Raw genomic sequence first — 22108 nt, 5'->3', positions numbered from 1 at the left:
GCCTTACAGCTGGATGTCATGGAGGCATTTCCTCAACTGGAGCTCCTTCCTCTGATGACTCTAGCTGTGTCAAGTTGACACACAAAACCAGCCAGCACACCCACAGTGGGTCAGGTGGTAGTTTTGACATTGCATCCAAACTTTGAGCCAGATGTGTACCACTGCTTGGGGCTTCACTGTCTGGCTTCCTAAAAGACTGGGCCAAGGACTGGGGAGATGCTCAGTGGATAAAGTGCTTGCCACACAAGCATCAGGATCAGAGTTCAGCTCCCTTTGACCCATATATAAGCCAGGCAGGCATGGTGGCCCACTTGGAATAGCACTTGGGAGGCAGAGATGGGATCTATCGCTTGGGGGAGCTGGCCTAACCAGCTTAGCAGAATTACTGAGTTCTGAGTTCAACAACAGACCTTTTCCTTGATAAAATCAAGTGGAGAGTGGACATTTGACATTAACCTCTGGCCTCTGCACACACACATGCACACACATACTGTACACACACACAGTGAATATGCCCCCATACACACAGTAAACATGCACACACAGTGAACACACATACACACACAAACAAAAAAAAGGAAGGAGAGAGAGAGAAAGAGAGAGAGAGAACAAACTCTAATTACTTCCTAGCATTGCATTCATGCTTTCTTGTCTCTGCTGCCTTTCTATTTACACTGAGATTTCTTTCACTATGGTCCTAAAAGACCTTCTTGTGGAGCCTTCCCTACCCTTAGGGACACCTCAGCAGCTGGAGGGGCAATCATTTCTTCTTTTCCGCTTGGCTCTGTTGGCCTTTCCCCTTTCTCCATCACATCCACTGTAGGTCTCTGTGTCTATCAAATGATGTTCTGAAGGGTTGGTGTTTGGGAGAGTTTCAGCTCCAGATGTATGTGAGAGGGATGCGGTAAAGAAACTGCCAACATCACTGCTCTGTGGTATGGTTAGGAGGTTTTTATATGAGAGAGAGAGAGAGAGTAGCCAGAGGCATCCGGAAGAGTCCAGAGCAGAGAGAGAAAGTAGACTGAACATGGTAGGACTATCTGTGAGAGAGGGGAGAAGAACAGAGGGTAGAGAATAGAGAAAACATAGTAAGAATAGCAAGAGTGGCTGGAGAGACCGGCTCAGAGGTTAAGAGCACTGGCTGCTCTCCCAGAGGTCCTGAGTTCAATTCTCAACAACCACATGGTGGCTCACAACCATCTGTAATGAGATCTTGATGTCCTCTTCTGGAAGGTAGGGATACATGCAGGCAGAACACTGTATACATAATAAATAAAGCTTAAAAATCAGCAAGAGCAGAGAACAGTGGGGATAGCAGAGTTATAAAAAGGATGAGTAGCTGGGGGGAGTTTAGGGTAGAAGAGAACCTGCAAAGATACATAGATAACACAGGGACTCTTGTTCTGATAGTTTACAATAGAATGGTTTGTAAGATGGGCAGAAATTAGCATTATGGGGGCTGAAGAAATGACGCAATTTCCTGCTTGCTCACAAGTGAGGACCTGTATTCGGATCCCTAGCGCCCATGTAAAAAGCCAGGCATGGAGGTGCACACCTGTAATCCCAGCATGGACTTTGAAGTGTGTAACAGGTACTGGTGATACTGAGGGAGCCTGAAGGTCAGTGTGTGCTTTGATATGCAACCACAGGTATATGTCAATGGAGAGCCATATGTCCCTGCTGCCAGAGGAAAGGGAAATTACTCTTTTGGCAGATGGAAACTGGTTGCATAAGTTTCTGAGGTATGCTGGCTTTTCTCTAACCCACAGAAACCCTATAGTCCAACACATTGAGTATGTTCTGGATACATGGACTGCCTTTTGGAGTTTGGGGAATTAGAGTTTCCTTTGGATCTGACAGTTAGCACCTCTGCCCTTTCCTCTTCAGACTCTGCATACTTTTCAACCTTGATCTGCCTCCTCAAGGCTTTGTCCATTGCCACAACCCATCATCCCAGCTGCAGAGACACATGCAGTGTTCAGCTTCAGATACCAAATGAGTGTGTCCTGTCCCCTTCTCCTCAGGCCCGTCCTTCCTTCTGAGTGGTCCAAGTCAAAACCAGGTACATCATGTAAGATTATCCATCCCCTACCCAGTGGTCCATGGTCAGGGTCTGTACATTCCAGCCCCCTTGCACTTTGGACATGCCTTCATCCTCCCGCCCTAGTGACCACAGCTTCATACAGACAACTGCTCTCTCACTCTTTATGGAGAGAATCTACTGTCACACCCTCTGGCTAAGTCTTACACCTCCGAGTGAATACTGAACTTGGAAGGTAGTGAAACCTGTTCCCTCTGCATAAATCCTTCCTCATTCCTCCTCCACCACCACCTCCTCCTATTTTTCCTTTTCTCTTCCTCCTTCTCCTCTTCTTTCTTCCTCCCTCTCTTCCTCTCCCCCCTTTCTCTTCCCCCTTCCAAGGGTGCCTTTTCTCGTGTATTATTTTTCCTATGTATGTGTAATGTGAGTACTTTTGCATGTGTAGGAGTACATGAAGGGCACATGTGTGCTCATGCATGTGGAGGCCTGAGGTGGATGTCAGAATCATCCTCCATCACTCTTGCACTCACTGAGGCTGGGTCTCTCAACCAAATCCAGAGCTTGCTGATATGGCTAATGTCATTAGCCATCTTGCTATGGAGATCTCAATCTCCATCTCCCAACGCTGGAAGAGCAACATGCACATCTGGCATTTATGTGGGTTCTGGGGACTGGACTGCACTTTGATTACTTAGCCATCCCTCCAGCCAGTGGTGGTCTGTCTAGGAATGCTTCTTCCTATCTCCACAATTCACTAATATTATCCCTCTCTCTCTCTTTCCCTTATTCTCCCCCATTTAGAATTAATGATCACTATATCAAGGGAATGAAGGCATATTGGGGATAAATTATTGGGATTTACACATTTATTAAGACTTTTCTTAGCAGACAACCTTTTATATGGATATGTTTTGATTGCATAATTATGCAAAGTAATGGGTTTCATTATAACACTATGTCTCTTTTCACCATGGCATCTAAAGCCATAGTATGATGCTAATTTCTTTGGATGCCTATGTGTGAGTGCGTGTTTATGTGTCTGCATGCACATGTCTGTTGTGTGGATGTTCATGAACATATATGTGCATATGCTTGTGTAAGTGGAGGCCAGAGGTCAACATCTGGTGACTTTCTCATTCACTTTATGCATACATGTATATGTCTACAGATATATACATACACACACACACAAACACACACACACACACACACACACACACACACACGCAGGATCTCTCACTGAATCTAGAACTCACTGATTTGGCTACACTGGCCAGCCAGCAAGCTCCGGGACTACTTCTGTCTCCACCTTCCCAGGGATTACAGGTGTGCACCTCCATGCTTGGCTTTTTCCATGGGTGCTAGGGATTCGAATACAGATCCTCACGCTTGTGAACACACAAGAAATTGCATCATCTCCTCTGCCCCTGTAATGCTAAGTTCTGTCCATCTTACAAACCATTCTATTATAAACTACCAGAGCAAGAGTCCCTGTGTTATCTATGTATCTTCAACACCCAATGAAGTGTCTGACACATGTTAGGAAAAATGTTTTATGTGTTCTGGGAAGCTAATAAATGCTGTGTGTTTGAAAGCATGGGCGAAGAATGTCATGGAGCCAGATGGGACACAGGGTCCCATTCCTAGGAACTTAATCACTTACCCTACTGTGAGTGTCCAACTGCTGTTTACAAAGAGCTATTGTTGCCTCTTGCTAGTGGCAGAAAGATGGATGGTGTATGTGTAGCGCACATGTGTGCTCATGTATGGAGGACACCAGCCTTGGGGACAGAGGGCAGAATGGCAAGAAATGGAACAGAAAAGTCAATTTCTCTTATAACAAGTCTCTCTCTTCTCCTCCTCCTCCCTCCAGGCACATCGTGAGTTTCTTCCTCATTGTCACCCAGCTGGGCTTCTGCTGTGTGTACATTGTGTTTCTGGCCGACAATTTAAAACAGGTAGTCTAGACAAGGTGGGAAGGGGAGGACACAGAAGGAAGCTTCTCTACCAGTGTTTTGCCTACCACATTACTTCATCTGAGTCCTCAAAAACTCATCAATACAACATGGGAAGGGAAAGGCATGCTATCAGGTAGCTTGGCCTCCCCTACCCTCCAGATAGCTACAGATTTCTGAGCCATTACCCTGTGTGTGTGTGTGTGTGTGTGTGTGTGTGTGTGTGTGTGTGTGTGTGTGTATACATACTCATGCCATCTTAGGAGTCCATACTTTTTCCTCTTTAAAAGCTAATTATCTCCAGTGTTTTATTATAGCAATGGAAAGCTGACTATCATAACTGAGTCACATAACTGAGTCACATTTTGCCAGGTTCTTCCATTTTAAATAGTTTGGAGCAGTTCATCACTAATAATGATCATAACATGATCTGTATTCGGTTGCTGAATATTTCCACTGTTTCTTTTATTCTTTTTTTTTTTTTTTTCTTTTTTGAAATAGGGTCTCATGTAGCCCAGGCTGGCCTCAAACTTATTATATAGCCAAAGATGACCTTGAATTTCTGATCCACTTACCCCTACCCACCAAGTATAGGGATGTCAGGTGTGTGCCAGCATGCCTGGTTTATGCAAAACTTGAAATCAAATCCAGAACTTCATGCCTGCCCAGCAAGCACTCTACTAGCTAAGCCATATCCCCAGCCCAAGGATATTATTGTTTGTATTATCTTTATTTTATTGTTTGAGGCAGGATCTCATGTAGCTCAAGCTAGCCTCAAACTCACTATGCAGAAGCTCTTTAGAAAGCAAGCCGCTATCTGCAAACCTTTATTTATGATCTGTTGCTCACAATCTGCATTTTTTTGTCAGCTGCCTATCAAGGCAAGCGCTGTCTTGGGGGTTGCAAGCTAAGTGGGTAGTTCTAAAACACATGGGCAAACTTCCATGTGATATCCGGGAGGCAGCTCGGGTGTTGGGAACACACACTGTGGTCAAGAAGTATCATTGTGAAGCCCTTGGCATCAGAGAAGGCTGCCTCCAGGAGCCATATGCAAGCTGGGCATGCTTGGGCAGCTTGCAGAGTGCTAGCAGCCAAGCTAGGGAGATAGACCATGAAAAAACTTCCAGGCAGGAATATGGGGGACTGGCCCAAGAGAAGCAATTCTACTGATTATAGAAGACAGTGGTGGCTGCCTTCAGGAAGAGTCCTGACTACTGTACAGAGATCTTTTATGGAGGTCTGTGAGTGCCTGACTAATTGTCTTAGTTAGGGTTTCTATTGCTGTGAAGAGACACCATGACCACAGCAACTCTTATAAAGGAAAATATTTAATTGGGGTGGCTTACAGTTCAGAGGCTTAGTCCATTATCATCTTAGTAGGATATGGCGGCATGCAGGCAGCCATGGTGCTGGAGAAGGAGCTAAGAGTCCTACATCTTGATCTGCAGGCAACAGGAAGTGAATTGAAATAGATGTAGCTTGAGCATAAGAGACCTCAAACCTGCCCCCCACAATGACATACTTCCCCCAACAAGGCCACACCTACTTCAACAAAGCCACACCTCCTAATAGTGCCACTCCCTGTGAGTTTATGGGGCCAGTTACATTCAAACTACCACACTAATCATCTGGGGATGTTTCCTACTGTAGGGAGGAATCATTAAACAAACAAAAAGGCAAAGGTCGGAGAGCTGGGATGTAGCTCAGTTGGTAGACTGATTGTCTAACATTCCCAAATCTCTGGGCTCAGTCTCCAGCACCTCACAAACTGGGAATGTGGAGGCAGGAGGATCAGAAGTTCAAGGTTGTTCTCAGCTACATAGTAAGTCTGAGGCCAACCTGGGCTACGTGAGATCTTGCTCCTCTCCCGCCCAAAAATAGCCAAGCCCAGAAACTCGGCAGCACAGTGCTTGCTGTGCATGCCCAACCCCAGGCTTCCACCCCTGCAACACACATGCAAGAAGCAGAAAAAAATTCAAGGAGTAACGACTCATATTTCTATATCGTGATGTGTGCTTAAGTTAAAATAAGGTTTCAAAATAAGAATGGACACAGTGATTGCCATCTTACAAAATAAAACGAATCTTCATCATGTAACTTGTGATGTTCTGTAGAAAATGCATGGATGGATATTCTGAAGATGACCCCATGCTTCTCCACCAGTACTGATGTCAACAACAGCTTTACACTTTCTTCTTACATGATTCTAGATTCTAATTGTTCTGCCATGAATCCTATTGTCTGAACAGTTGTACTGTTATATTAGAATTAGGCTGATTTTAAACTTGGGGTAGACCATTCATTCACCCTGACCTTATAAAGAAGGGGCATGTATACTGTGTGTGTTGGGAGATTGAGTCTCATTTTTGTTGCTGTGATAAAATATCTCAACAAAAAGAAATCTGTAGCTGAAGAGTTCTCCAGTGCTGCCTGGCCCATGGTCAGGACAGATCTCTCTCACCTACCAGTCCCACAGCCACTTAGACCCAAGTAAACACACAGAAACTTATATTGCTTACAAACTATATGGCTGTAGCAGGCTGCTTGTTTTCTAGTTCTTATATCTTAAATAAACCGTATCTATTAGTCTATAAGTTGACACGTGGCTCGTGGCTTACCGGTACCTTAACATCTTCTCATGGTGGTGGCTAGCAGCATCTCTCTGCCTTAGCCTTCTACTTCCCAGAATTCTCCTCTCTCTTTGTCCCACCTATACTTCTTGCCTAGCTACTGATCAATCAGCATTTTATTTATACAGAGTGATATCCACAGCAGAAATCTTAAGAGAGAATGAGTGTGTTTTAACTCACAACTCCAGGTTACAGTCCATCATTGTAGGGAAGTCAGGGTATCAGGAACCCAAAGCAGTTAGTCACATCACATTCACAGTCAAGAGCAGAGAGAAATGAATGCTGCATGCTTATTCCTTCACTCACTTTCTCTGTGATCACATAGTGTAGGACCCAATTCTAGGGAATGGTGCTACCCACAGTGGGCTGGATCTTCCCACCTCAGTTAACAATCAAGATAATCCTCCAAGGACATGCCCACAGACCAACGTGATCTATGCAATTCTTCACTGACACTCTTCCCAGGTAATTCTAGATTATAATGAGCTGACAATTAAAACTAACCACCATTGGAATCTTACTTACAACATGTTTGAGTGTGTTAATGGCTTTCACTAAGTAGGCTTCAAGGATGTAGTATTCTTCTATAAGTGGTCCAATCCATGCAAAAGAAAAAAAAGGGGGCCCTGGCATTCAAAATGCTATTACTAATCCAGTCAAGAAAGAACTGGGCTCAAGAGATGGCTCAGTGGTTAAGAGTACTTGTTGCTCCTGCAGAGGACCTGGGTTCTGTTCCCACCACCCACATGACAGCTCATAGCTGTCTATTAACTCCAGTCCCAGGGATCTGACTTCCTCTCCTGACCTCAGCAGGCACCAGACATGCACATGGCTCACAAACATACACGTAGGTCAAACACTCATACACACAAAATAAAAAAAAATAAATGCATCTATCATTTTTGTTTTAAAGACAGAGAGACTAACTCTCCAGACCAGTTACAGAGCAATAACTGATGGGATTTGGGGGTTATGAGTGAAAGAAGGAGACTCTGGGAAATTTTTAGACAGAAAATATGTGTAGTGGAAGGATCTAAGCCGACTTACAATGTGGAAGAGAAGGCTAAAATGCAGGTCTCCAAAAAGACCAGAAGCCAGAGCATGGTGTGTGTTGCGGGGAGCGGGCTGCAGACACCAGAAAGAGTGAGTCATCCCTTGGGACCCCACTGTCAGAGTTCACTCTCACCTTCTTTAGTTGGTCTTTGTGTCACTTACCTTGAGATGCCCATCTGTATTTCTGAGCGCAGAGCCTGACTCACAGGCCAGCCCTCCAGCCAGTGACCTTCAGTTTTCCCAAGACTGCATTCAGCAGCAAAGAGAATTCAGTACGAATAATCAATACCAGAAAAATGGATGCCAGGGAGCCAAGGCACCAGACCCACACACACACACACACAGACAAATGCAGTTATCTGTCATGAAATTCGCTGTTTTGGTAGCCTCCTTTAAGGTAGTCTGGTGAAGAGGAATTAGAACAAGACGTTTCATGAGCTGGCGAGATGGCATTTACTGCCAAGCCTGATGACCTGAGGTCAAGCCCTGGGTCCCATATAGTGCAAGGAGAGAACCAACTTTCGTGTATGCACCATGGGGTGCATACATGCACACACAAACACATCAATGAATGTAAATGTTTCCTAAAATTAAAACCAAAGAGAAGTTTCTAGTGCCCTACACTTGCTCGACCACCCCTGACTTTTTAATGAGAGCCTGGATCTGGAGAAAGCACTGAGTCCACCACGTGCTCAGACTTTTTTCCTCCTCTTGCTTTTCCCATCTCTTCCTCAGGTAGTAGAAGCTGTTAATGGCACAACCATCAGCTGCCACTACAACGAGACCCTAGTTCTGACGCCCACCATGGACTCGCGACTCTACATGCTCGCCTTCCTGCCCGTTCTGGGCCTTCTGGTCTTCGTTCGGAACCTCCGCGTCCTCACCATCTTCTCCCTGTTGGCCAACGTCAGCATGCTGGTCAGCCTGATCATCATCGCCCAGTACATCGTCCAGGTGGGTGCATCGGCATCCGCTAACTCCCCAGGAGACAGGGCCCTTGTATCCATACGAGACATCAGGCCCCAAGTCCTAAGATGGGTGTGTTCCTCACCTTCAGCCTAGGACCCATCTTGCTGTAACATTCCCTCTTTGTGCCATCTCGTCTTTTTAGCTCTCTCATCCCTTCTTTGTCTCCAAATGACTGCTTTTAATACCGAATCGAGCTTTTTAAAAAGCTGTGTTTGCAGGGTTACAGAGCTCTATTAGTAACCCGTTTGCCACACAAGCCTGCGGACCTGAGTTGAGAGTCCCAGAACCTGTCTAAGAGCCAGAGTGCTGTGGCACATGCTTGTAATTCCAGCACCGGAGGAGGGGAGTTGGGGTGAGCAGAGCAGGAACAGGAGGATCCCTGAGGCTGACTGACCAGCCAGTCTAGCCAAATGGATGGGCTCCAGGTTTAGTGAGAGACCCTGACTCAAACATTAAAGTGGAGAGGGACCAATGAAGACACTTGACATTGACCTCTGGCCTCCACACATGTACATCACACCTGTACACACATATGCTACTCCTGCTTTATGTTGGGGCTATTCCAGGAATCCTTGCTTATAAAAAATGATTCTGTGTTTCTTTTAACATCCTGGGCCACTGGCTGAGTAGAGGATTTACTCTACCCATTCTGTTCTCCTCCTTTAATCTACAGCTCAGAAAGAGAAAAGCAGACTTTCAGATTCAACTATCTAGGGCTCCCTAGAATATTCTATAACTACATTATGATAATTTCTAGTACTCACACCCAGTATCCACTCATGGTTGTTCTTGGGTGCTGTTGGGTGTCACTGATCTGTAATGCATACAATATTGTTTAGAGACTTCTGGTAAACCTGCTCCCTTCATGAGAAACTGATCTTCCATGCTTTGACAATGCCTGTACGTTCCTGCCCTCTGGCTCTTTGGTACTGTGCAATATTAAAGTCAATATTTATCATTTTAACCCATTCTAAAGGCTGGCTGAACTTTGTGGCATTCAATATTCTCAAACCCAGCTTTCCTCTCAGAATCCTTCTTTCTTAAAGAAGCTTAAGTGTGCCCATAGAGTGACAGTCTTTCATTTCCTCTCCTGTAGGGAATTCCAGACCCCAGCCAGTTGCCACTGGTAGCAAGCTGGAAGACCTACCCTCTCTTCTTTGGAACAGCCATTTTTTCATTTGAAAGCATCGGCGTGGTAAGGTTGGAATGAAGGTGGCCTTCCCCTGAACCTGTGCACCAGTTTCTGGAAAGGAGCTATGAGTTCTAGTTTTCTGTGTGTTCTTGGCCATTGGGTTGGACCTGTGGAAATCACACATGGGATAGAGCCACCTCTGGTCTCATTTGGATCGGTTGTCACCAGCAGACAAAAAGTAGGTCACAGCAGAGAAACAATCAGAATATTTTTGTCAATATGTCTTCTCAGTGTTTATCTTCCCAGTAATATGAGTTTTCTAGTTTTCTTCAAATTAAAGCTAGTCAACCAGATAGTGATGATGCATGCCTTTAACCCCAGCACTCAGGAGGCAGAGGCAGACAGATCTCTGTGAGTTCAAGGCCAGCTAGTTTACAAAGTGAGTTCCAAGACAGCCAGGGCTACACAGAGAAAGCTTGCCTTGAAAAAAACAAAATAAAAAACAAAAACAAACAAACAAACAAACAAAAACAAAAATCAAGACTAGTCCACACACACACACAAAAAAAAAAAATCGGGAGGCAGAGTCAGGCAGGGCTCATGAGTTCAAGGCCAGCCTGGTCTACAGAATGAGTTCCAGGACAGCCAGGACTGTTATATAGAGAAATCTTGTCTTAGAAAACAAAAAACAGAAAGAAAAAAAAACCAGACTAATGATTGTACATAACTTAAATGAAAAGACTCCATAAATAATACAGGTGTTTTAGCCAGGTGGTGGTGGTGCATGCTTTTAATCCCAGCACTCAGGAGGCAGAGGCAGGCGGATCTCTGAGTTCAAGGTCAGCCTGATCAACAGATCGAGTTCCAGGACAGCCAGGGCTATACAGAGGAACCCTGTCTGAAACCACACCACCACCACCCCCAAAAATATAGGTGTTTTAACCTGAAAAAGAGATGTGTGTTTGCAATTGATTGTGGGCTGGGATGTAGCTTAGCCAATGAAGAGCTCCCCTGAGTGTACAAAGACCTCTTCCATCCTCAGCACCACATGAAGTGGGCATGATGGTGCAAGCCTGTAAACCCTGCCCTCGGGAGGGGGAAGTAGGAGGATCAGGAGTTCAAGGTCGTCCTGAGTGCCACAGCATTTTCACAGGCAGCCTGAGCTACCTGAGACCCTGTCTCAAAAAAAAAAAAAAAAAAAAAAAGGTAATTTCTTTCCTCCCTGTTGAAGGGCTTCATAACAATACTGAGACGATCATCTTCTCGGCTTCATTCAGTCACTCTCTTCTCTGCTGCTGCCTGCATCCCTCGCTCAGAGCAGCCACTGAGGGGTCAGGTGGGTGCCACCTCTCATCAGCTCACCCACAGAGGGCACCTGAATTGTCTCTAGTCTGTAACATCTGTGAGTAATGCTCCTGACTCCGAGCACTCGTATACGGGTCGCTATGTAGATTTCACGTTTTCTTCTCTAGGAATAGGTTTCTGGGTCTCATAGTTAGAGAGGTTTATAAGAAACTGCCCAGCGGGTCTCAGAAAGACAGTAATTTTGGTCAGATGTGTTTGTCCTTGCTCTGAGTGCTGGGGGCTGAAACTGGATCCCAGCGGGCTAGGCAAGTGGGTCTACCACTGAACTCCACCCCAGCCCCAACTGGCATTTTTCACTTGGGTCAGAACATGTGAGCTTTCTTGCCCTTCTGCATATGGGCCAGCGCTTATCTGGACTGTCAGTTCAGAGTGGATGGGGGAGGATGCTGGGAATTGAACCCAGGACCTCATGCATGCCAAGCAGTGCTCTATCACTGAGCTGTGCCCCCGGCCCCAGGATATTTTTATTCCAACCATTCTAATAGATATATAATAGCATTTGATTATGGTTTAATTTGCATTTTTAGTGATAACTGGTTATGAGTATCATTTATACTTTTTTATACATCTTTAATTGTTTTTAGTAGCGTGTGCGTGAGAGTGAAGGTGTGCATGCGGGGTCAGGGGTCACTTCTCCCCTTCAGCTTTTGAGGTGTCTCTCTTACTGCTTCGGCTGCTCTTGGGCCCTCAGGCTAGCTGGCCCGTGACCTTTCTGCCGATTCTCCCGGCTCTGCCTCCCATCTCACCTGAGGAGTGCCAGGATTACAGCTGTGTGCCACCACATCCAGCTCTTTGTGGGCTCGGGGAATTGAACTCAGGTCATCAGTCTCCCCCAGCAAGGCCCTGCTTCATGCTCTTTAGTTAGCATTTGGATGTCTTCTTTGTGAACTATTCAATCTTGTTTTGTTGTATTTTTTGTTTTTTAAGGCACGGCCTTGGTGTTTCCCTGACTGGCCTTGTCCTCATGGGAATCCCCTTGCCTCTGCTCCCAAGCTGGGTGTATGCCACCATGCCCAGCCTGTACAAATCTTTTATAAGCACTTCTTTATCTGAGTTCACCAGCTTCTAGCCAATCTCCTCTTAATTATCCTCTGGACAGAAAGCCTGGCTTTTGTCTCCCTATGCTTGCATGTACTTCTTGTGTTTCTTCCATGCGTTTCTCGGTGGCTTAAACACACACACACACACACACACACACACACACACACACACACACCAGAATGTGACTCTGTGCTGGGATTTGCCCTTGGGGACGTGGCCTGGCAGAAACAGAGAGAAACAGGAAATCGGGGTTCCTGTCACACTCTCCGCCCCACAAGGGCGACCTGCTAAGAAGAAAAGGTAACCCATGGAGTGGTTTCCTTCCTCAACCACTGAATCATCCCAGGATTGGGGCCTCCCTTGAGTTTACACTCATGGAGATAGGAAGCAAAAATATCCTGAAACTCATGCTATCCCTGTGCCCAAACTGGAAATTTCACCTTACACAAAAAGCAGCCCAAGGACCAGCAAGATGGTTTGGCTGGTAAAGGTGCTTGCCTCCAAGTCTGACGACCTGAGTTCAATCCTCGGGACCCACATGGTGGAAGGAGAAAACTGATTCCTGCCAGATTGTCCTCTGATCTCCGCACACACATGAAAGAAAGAAATAAACGTAATTTTTAACATCTTTAAAAAAAGAAAAAACTCAAAATGGATCGCAGACATTAATGGAAGACTGGAAAGTCTCAGACTTCTAGAAGAGAATGCTGTGGGGTGGTCAGACACAGTGGTGGGTTGGGGACTGGCTTTTCTGGGTACGACTCCAAAGGCACAGAGAACAAAAGTAAACCGACAAATGGGGCTAAGGGCATCTTCAGAGCATAGGAAGGAGTGGAGGGGAGACGGCCTTCAGAACAAGAGGCGCATGCTCACACGGCAGAGGGCTGACACCCAGGATGAGGGCTGACAGCCAGGATGAGGGCTGACACCCAGGATGAGGGCTGACACCCAGGATGAGGGCTGACAGCCAGGATGTATAAGGGACCCTGCCAACAGCAGCAAAGTAATCCAGCTGCAAAATCGGTGAATGACCCAAGTGGAGACTTCTAGAAGAACTACAAATGGCCATCAACTACATGAAAATATGCACCTTCTCATCAGCCACTGGGTGTGACGGTGAGGTATCTCCTCACTCCTGTCCAAATGGCTATCATCATAAATCAGAAGCGCCAAGATGGCTGTGCAGTTAAGAGCACTGGCTGTTCTGGGGAGAGAACCAAGATTCGCGTCCCAGCACCCATATCAGCTTGTAACTGCTGATCCAGGAGATCCATCACCCTCTTCTGGCCTCCACAGATGTAGCAATGAGTGTCAGAATTTCCTTTGTTTTAAAACAGATTTATTTCTTTTTATTCTATGTGTATGAGTGTTTTGCCTGCGTGTATGTATGTACACTGCATATGTGTCTAGTGCCCACAGGGACCAGAAGAGGGTGTCAGATCACATGGTGCTGGAGTTACAGGTGGTTGTAAGCTGCCTGATCTAGGTCCTGGGAACTGAATCTGGGTCCTCTACAAGAGCAGCCAGTGCTCTTAACTGCTGAGCCCCAGAATTTCCTCCTTTTTAAAGGCTGTATAATATTCCACTGCATGGATGTACCACATTTTATTTATTCATTTTCTAATGGTGGATGCTTGTCTGCCTCCCACCTAATAATCATGAATAATACTGACATGCGCAAGAGCCTACAAACATCTTTTCAAGTCCCTTCTTTGACTCATTTGGGAGCACTCCAGAGGCAGCAAGGCTTTCTCTTCTTTGTGCTCCTGGTTGATACTGCTACTGCTATTGTTGTTGTTATCCTATCCTTACAATGTGATGTTCTTGTAGGTCCTGCCTCTGGAAAACAAGATGAAGGATGCCCGCCGCTTCCCAACCATTCTGTCTCTGGGGATGTCCATCGTCACCTCCCTGTACATTGCCATCGGAGCCTTGGGTTACCTGCGGTTTGGAGATGACATCAAAGCCAGCATCACTCTTAACCTGCCCAACTGCTGGTACCTTCACGGCTCCTGGGTGGTGGGGATTGAGAGATGTGTAGAAACGTGTGGCTCTCTTCCTCTCCCTGTCGGAGCAGGGAGACCCAGGTCTAGAGACACTCCCACTGGGAGCCATGGAGCCACCATTGGAACCTTGGGCTACAGAGGTGTGTCCGCAGCAGCCTCCAGGTTGAGTCGGGTCTTGGTAGCTTAGTGGGAAGGAAACACAGCTAAGAGGAAAGGACAGAAGGAAAGCGAGAGTCCTTGGTCACGTTGGGGGAGAAGATGGGAGTGCGGGAGGAAGACCAAAGGCTTCTGTCTGTGGGATGGAACCTTCTGGTTCCCCTTCCCAGGCTCATGACTAAGTGTCCCCTGCCACTGGACACCCCTCCCCTCAAGCCAGGGGAGCTAGGGTTGAAAACTTGAAACAGGGCTGTCGAGAAGGTTTAGCAGGTAAGAGAATTTGATATGCAAGCATGAACACCCTGAATCCGATCACAACACACACCCCCCCCAAAAAAAAAGCAGGCATGTGGCATGTGCCCGTAATCCCAGCACTGGGAAGGTAGAGCCAGGAGAACCCTGAGGTTCACTGCCCAGCCAGCCGGGCTGAATTGGTGAGCTCCAGGTTCAGGGAGAGACCTTGTCTCCAAAAATAAAGTGCAAAGGAACTGAGGAAGACATCTGACATCAACCTCTGGCCTCTACATGCGTGTGGCGTACACACTCACATACACACACACACACACACACACACACACACACACACACACACACACACACACACGTTTAACTCCCTTGAAGCCTCGCCCTTCTCTCTGCACTCAGCTTCAAGCCCGCCCACGACCCTGCTTCTCCTTTCCTGTCTCCACACAACCCACAGACAACATCTTTTCCCTCTCAATTATTCAGGACTTGGCAGGTCTCCAAACTAAGCTGAGCGCTTGTTGAGGGCTCCTGATGTACTGAGTACTTGGGGGGCACAGACAATTACTAGACTCCAATCACAAAGGACTTTAGACCCAGGCTTTGGGACCCTGGCCACTTAGCTGTTGAGTCTTCCTGGGAGAAGTACCTGGCGTCAGCCTGTCTGTCCTCACTTCCCAGAGTGGTCTGTCAAGGCACCACGTGTGCACATGCTCAGGGCTGCTGGTTTCTCATCTACATGGCCCTTCTCTCTGCTACCGTCATACCCTCCATGCTTCTCTGTTCTCTCCACTCTGGTGAGACTCCTCCATACTCGGGGAAGGAAACACAGACCCAGGGGACTGTCCCAAAGTCCGAGGCTGCTGTCCCCAGGAGGGGTGTCAGACCACGGAGAACATGGCTGTATGTCTTGCAGGCTGTACCAGTCGGTCAAGCTCCTGTATGTTGTCGGCATCCTGTGCACCTACGCCCTGCAGTTCTATGTCCCGGCGGAAATCATCATCCCCCTTGCTGTTTCCCAGGTGTCCAAGCGCTGGGCACTGCCTGTGGATCTGTCCATCCGAATCGCCATGGTCTGCCTCACATGTGAGTAGAACAGAGTCTCAGGGAGCCTCCTGGCCATTTCCCGAGAAGTGTGTGTGTGTGTGTGTGTGTGTGTGTGTGTGTGTGTGCACATTCATATGTGTGCATACATGTAGAGGCAGATGACAACTCCGGTGACATTTTTCAGGTACTACCACCTTTTTTTTTTTTTTTTAAATATGGTCTCTCTTTGGCCTGGAACTCACCAGTTAGGCTAGGAGGCTACCTAGCCAGCAAGCTCCAGAGATCAACTTGCCTATGCCTCCCCAGTGCTGGGGTTAAAAGTGTACCCCACCATGCCTGGTTCTAGGGATCCAGCTCAGGTCCTTGGGCCCTACAAGGTAGACACTTGACTGAGCCATCTCCCCAATCCCCATTTAAACCATTCTTACATGTGCCCTAATTAGACAGGTGTGCTGATGCCCAGCCAAAGGACGGATTCATTGATATCCAGTGTGTTAAATAATAATCAGGAGACAGAGTGTGCAAGGCACTGTGGTAAACCCTTCCTAGGCTGTATTTCATAGCATTTACTCAGTCCCCATGAGAATGCTCGTGAAGGAGGACACTGTCAAATAACTGGCCTGTGAGTGCTGGGAGCTGGGACATGGCTTAGTGTCTAAGTATTTGCCTGGCATGCATTCATTCTTCAGAACCTCCTAAAGAGGGTGTGTTGATGCATTCTTGTGATCCCAGCACTCTGGAGGGAGAGTCAGGAGGATCAGAAGTTCAAGGTCACCCTTGGCTACGTAGCAAGTTTGAAACCAGCCTGAGTTACATGAGATGCTTTCTCGATAGTTAATAGTGGTGGTAAAGGGCCCGTCAGATGGCTCAGCTGGCAGCCGCTTGCTCCCAAGCCTGACAACCCGAGTTCAGTCCCCGGAGCCCACACCGTGGAAGGAGAGCCTCAGCTCCTAAAAGTCGCCTCAGACGTCTACACACGTGCCAAGGCACACACTCCACATATATACATTCAATAAATAAATGTAACTAAATTAAAGAAATATATTAATGAAGAAAAGCAAGCGGGATTCAAAGCCAGGTCATCAAAGCCCAGAGGCAGCACCCCTCCCCTCCAAGGCTGGCAGGGAGAATGCCCGGGCAACAAGTGCTCATTGGTCCCCAGGACTTCGTGTAAATTTAGGCCAACATTTAAAACGAGTCCCATACCCAGGCTCGTGCCGACAACCCTAATTAAATCCAGAGGGTCATTTTTAAAAAGACATGAATGTGGCTGGGGGCTTGTGGGAGAGGGACAAGAGAGGGTAGTCGGGGGTGAGTGTGACCAACATACAGTATATACCCACAGGAAATTGTCAAAGGATAAAAAATGAAAATATGCACAAAAATCATTTGACAGGGAAAGAATCAGAACACACATGCATGAAATGGTAGTAACAGAAGATCATTTGAAGCTATTGACATTTGAACAGAGGTTGAGTAAAAGTCATGACTAGCTAGGGTGTTCTGGAAACACAGCCCGCCCACCCCACCCCCCTTCACACCGCTGTCTGCAAGGCCAGCCCAACAGAAGGCTAGCATTGTCATATTGGAATTAAGGAACCATCTGAAACTGGCCTGCCTTCCATTCTCTTTGGTTTTGGGGAATGGTGGGTACTGCTAGGACCCTGTGCTTATGAGTCAAGCCTGCTTCCTTCATTACCTGAGTGTACATTGCCATCACCTGGACTCTCCTGGATGCAGCTCACAAATGAACATTGTGTTTTTTCTTGATAATCTCTGAAAGAACCCCAGACACTGAACCTAAGTGAGTAAAGAAAATCCCCCCCCAACAACCCAACAATATGAACACACAGTGTTGTGGGGAACCCACCAGGGATGACCACTCCGTTTGTAGCTGATTGGAAGTCTTTATTCCAGCCGGCCGAGACTATACTCAGGTATTCAGGGACCAAGAATAGCCCTGAATACTTAGAGCAAGAGGTCTTTAAATGCAAAATCCACATCTCAGTGCCTCACTCTGGAGCTGAAGGGGGAGGGGATTGCACAAGCAGATAGTTTAACAGAAGCTGAGATAAGTTATCTGGGCATCCTGACCTCAGGTTCCTGGAATAGAGTTGGGTCATTTTCCACAGAATTCTCCATCAAAGAGATCAAATTCTAATTAAACCTGAAATGGCCTCAGCAAGAATACAAGATGGAGGAAGCTCTGCTCTGTCTTGCCCTGTCACACTCGATCTGGACACAGGAATGAGCGGCATCAACCATTAATGTGTCACCCCTGAGATAAGAACAGGTGTCCTGGGAGCTCTCCACCTTTTCCTTCTTCTTAATTTTTTTACATCTATTTTATGTATCGTTCACATGTGTATAGGTCAGAGGACAATTTTTACCCCATGTGTCTGGGGATCAGAATCAGATCATCAGACTTAGCAGCACATGCCTACACCCACAGAGCCATCTCCCATTTGTTTGTTGTTGTTGTTTTAAGGTTAATTTTGTTGTTTTGTTTTGTTTTTATGGGGTCTCAGTATGTATCCCTGACTAGCCTAGATCTTACTGTGTAGACCAGGCTGGCCTCTGCCTCCCAAGTGCTAGGACTAAAGGCAGGCAACACCACACCCTGCCTTTTTTTTTTAATTTCATGTTGTCCCTTTTTATACAGTCTCATATAGCTCAGGTTGGCCTCGAACTAAACTAGGTAGCCAAAGGAAACCTTGAGCTCCTGATTCTCCAGCCTTCACCTCCAAAATGCTGGGGTTGTAGGCATGTGTTACCATGGAAACCGGGGATAGAACCAGGGCTTCACGCACGCTAGGCAGGCATCTACCAACTGAGCTACATCCCCAGCCCTCAACTTTTATTTGCAAAACTGAACATCTGAGGGAGGTTTGGTTTCTTTTAAAAGTAACTTCAATAGCCATCTTTAAAGGCTTTAAAGCTGGGATTCTCCATCTGTCCCCCTTCCTCTCCCATAGGCACACTGGCCATCCTCATCCCACGCCTGGACCTGGTCCTCTCCCTGGTGGGCTCCGTGAGCAGCAGCGCCCTGGCCCTCATCATCCCGCCCCTGCTGGAGGTGACCACCTACTACGGGGAGGGCTTGAGCCCCCTGACCATCATCAAGGATGCCCTCATCAGCATTCTGGGCTTCGTGGGCTTCGTGGTGGGGACCTACCAGGCCCTGGATGAGCTGATTGAGCCCGGGAACTCTCTCCCCATGTCCAACACCACTGTGTTTGTTCAGTGACAGAGCCTCCCTCACCCACGGTGGCGTACGTTGTCTATTGTTTCCCCTTTTCACTGGTCTAAGACGTGAAAAAACAAGACTCACCAGATACAAGGTGTAGCTTGTCATTTAAAAAAACAAAAGCAAAACAAAACAAAGCCAAAAGCAAACCTTGCTCATCCTCTAGCCTTCCTCACAGTGGAGAGCTCTCCTATGGAAGCTTTTGGATTCCACCCTCCTGTTTCTGGTCATTTATCGAATTTCATACCTTGAGTGGAGCTATGCAAAAAGCAGCCACTAGGGGGCAGCAAGGGCCAGCTTTTGGAGATCTCCGCCGGCTCAACCTTTGGTAAACAGGTCACATCCTTTTCCTGGCAGTGACTGGGAACACTTAGGATGCTCACCCCAGCATCAAGATAGAGGGGGCTGAGGTGAGTCACAATGCTCAGGCAAAAAGACACCGTCTGTGTTACAGATAAGGGCACTGAACTTTCTAGACCACTGAAGTTTTAGCCCAACTCAGAAGTCCGGCAGTGAGTAAGAAAAAAGCCGGGTCAAGCTTATGAGCCAAGGGCAGCAGACACAGACATCACTGGAGTAGGTTTTTATTTCTGAATTCTTGCAATGAACATCCTCGATTACCTACTGGGCACAGACATAATACGAGGTTCGTATATAATAGTTTAAAAGTGTTATAAATACCCTGTGATAATGTAGTGTGGCAGCGTGGTCTACCAAATGGTGGTCTACGTGTCACCTTGTAACTGGCTTTGGCCAACAGTAAATGTGGTGTAAATGGAAATTTGGTGATGTCTTCTACCCTGAGACTACCATCTCTTTCAGCTCTGTGGAGCTGACTTTTTTAGGTGTGTGTGTGTGTGTGTGTGTGTGTGTGTGTGTGTGTGTGTCCTCAAAGACCACAGGAAGATATCAGCTCTCCTGGAGCTGGAGTTACAGGTGGTTGGGAATGAACTCAGGTCCTCTGCAAGAGCAGCAGGCACTATTAACCACTGAGCCACCTCTCCAGCCCCTAATCTTATTGTTGAGACCTAACTGGCTATAACTAAATCTTGGAATGCATAAGAAACACTGATGTAAGGGACAGATGCCAGCAGGGCTCATTAGCAATTATCCACATCATCTCAACTACTGATGAGCAGAGCTGAGTGACAGCTCTATTTTCAAGTTGTTAGTATTGTCTGGTTATTCAGACATAGTCATGGGTGTACACGTGACTTTTCCCCATCTTCACTAAAGAACCCTTCCTCCTCCTCTTCCTCTTCCTCCTTTGAGGCAGGGTTTCCTTGCTATGTGGCCGAGGCTGTCCTGAGTGCCTGATCTTCCTGCTTTCCTCTCCTGGGATTATAAATGTGTGCCACCACGCCCAACTCAACTGCCCTTTCTTTAACTTTTGGGGCTCCCTGTTGGTTCAGGGAGTACAGAAGATCGTGTATAATAATCTCCTTGAAGACACACCCACAGGTGAGGTGTGTTTCCAGACAGGGTTGGCTGAGAAGTGAAGACCCATCTTGGATATGGGCAGCGCCATCCCATGAGCTGGGCTGTGAACTGAATAAAAAGGAAGAAACAAGCTAAGTGTGGGCATTCCTCTCTCTCCGCTTCCTGACTGTGAATGCCACGTGATTAGTGCCTCATGTTCCTGCCACCATGCTGTCCCCCCATGATGGACTGTGTCCTCAAACCGGGAGCCAATCTAACCCCTTCCTTCCTTGAGTGGCTTTTGTTGGGCCTGTGGTCACAGCAGTGAGAACAGTTCCTGAGGTATATACCGCTGTTTTCAGATGAGCCAGGCTCAGAAACATCAGTTAGCTGAAGATCCATCATAGAGAGAAGAGGGTGTGGAACCCAGGCATTTGTTATCACAGCTCCCTGCTGCTCTGCCAGGCCTAAAGGTCTTTGAGCAAAGTGAAAGTGAAGTTAAAAAGAAAGGAGAAAAATTACATTGTATTTCTTATGGGTGTGTGTATGTGTGTGTGTGTGTGTGTGTGTGTGTGTGTGTGTGTGTGTAAGTCAGAGGACAACTTTGAGAATCTGTTTTCTCCTCTCTCCATGTGAGTCTCAGGGATTGAACTCAGGTCATCAGGCTTGGTGACAAGTATTTTTACCCACAGATCCATTTCACTGGCCAAAAAAAAAAAAAAAAAACAAACCAAAAAACCTGAAACAGGGTCTTGCTCTATAGCACTGGCTAACCTGGAACTTCCAGTGTAGACCAGGCTAGCCTCAAACTCAGAGAGATCAGGTTGCCTCTGTCCCCCTACCCCCACCCCATGCACTGCCATGCCCACTTATCCTAAAAGAAGTTTCTGGAAGAGTCTTAGAAACTGCACAGCCCTGTGAATGCACAGTGACCCCTGTGCTTAGTGATAATGGCCTGCATGGTGACAGTGATAAGTTTTCCCATACATGTACTATTACCATACTCTTCCAAAAGCAGGATTGCCACATGGTGTCCGTGGCCGTGGGGGGGGGAGTGGGGGGGGAACGACACGTGCCAGCACTCAGACACTGGAGAAGACTGTTGGCTCTAGGGTGTGATTCCTTCCTCCTCATCTGAGTTTTGCCTTCCTGAAACCTGCACACGGAATTTGTGACCTGTGACCCTGCTCCTTTGTCTTCTTAGCTGAGTGTTTATTCTGTCCTCCTACACCCTGCTCAAGTTCAGACTCCTTAACACAGACCCACAGGAAAGAGGAAGGCTTAGTCACCACAGGGGGGGCTGTCAAAGGGGTCCGCCACTGAAAATGGGCATGTTTGAGTTCCTCAGAACAGAAGAGCAAAACCACCATGCGACCCTGCCGGACTCTTCTATTTTTCAATATAATATTTGCACTAATTCCTTGAGAATTTCACACATGCATACAATGTATTTTGAGCATGTTCTCCTTTTTCCTCGTGACTTAGTTGGGGTTTCTATGGTTACAAAGAAACACCATGACCAGGAAAGGGTTTATTTGGCTTACACTTTCACATCATAGTCCATCATTGAAGGAAGTCAGAACAGGAACTCAAGCAGGGCAGGACCCTGGAGGCAGGAGCTGATGCAGAGGCCATGGAAGGGTGCTGCTTACTGGCTTGCTCTCCATGACTTGTTCACAGCCTGCTTTCTTACAGAACCAACCCAGAACCACCAGCCCAGGGACGGCATCACCCACAATGGGCTGGGCCCTCCCCTGTCAATCACTAATTAAGAAAATACCTTACAGCTTGCCTACAACCCAGT

General features: G+C 46.9%; 1 protein-coding gene across 1 annotated transcript in view; it reads left to right on the top strand.

Moving 5' to 3' along the window:
- Slc36a2 (solute carrier family 36 member 2) overlaps window positions 1-19666 on the top strand; it is a 30073-nt gene extending 10407 nt beyond the window's left edge. The window contains exons 5-10 of the mRNA XM_028880036.2: window positions 3915-3999; window positions 8415-8633; window positions 9745-9843; window positions 14017-14183; window positions 15508-15677; window positions 18614-19666. Coding sequence (XP_028735869.1) covers window positions 3915-3999; window positions 8415-8633; window positions 9745-9843; window positions 14017-14183; window positions 15508-15677; window positions 18614-18885 — 1012 coding nt within the window. The 3' untranslated portion in view covers window positions 18886-19666. The remainder of the gene's footprint in view (window positions 1-3914; window positions 4000-8414; window positions 8634-9744; window positions 9844-14016; window positions 14184-15507; window positions 15678-18613) is intronic.
- Window positions 19667-22108: the final 2442 nt, after the last annotated feature.

Source organism: Peromyscus leucopus, chromosome 8b (genome assembly GCF_004664715.2).
Source record: "Peromyscus leucopus breed LL Stock chromosome 8b, UCI_PerLeu_2.1, whole genome shotgun sequence".
NCBI lineage: Eukaryota > Metazoa > Chordata > Mammalia > Rodentia > Cricetidae > Peromyscus > Peromyscus leucopus.
The sequence above is the reverse complement of the archived record's forward strand: the minus strand, read 5'-3'. Positions and strand labels throughout refer to the sequence as shown.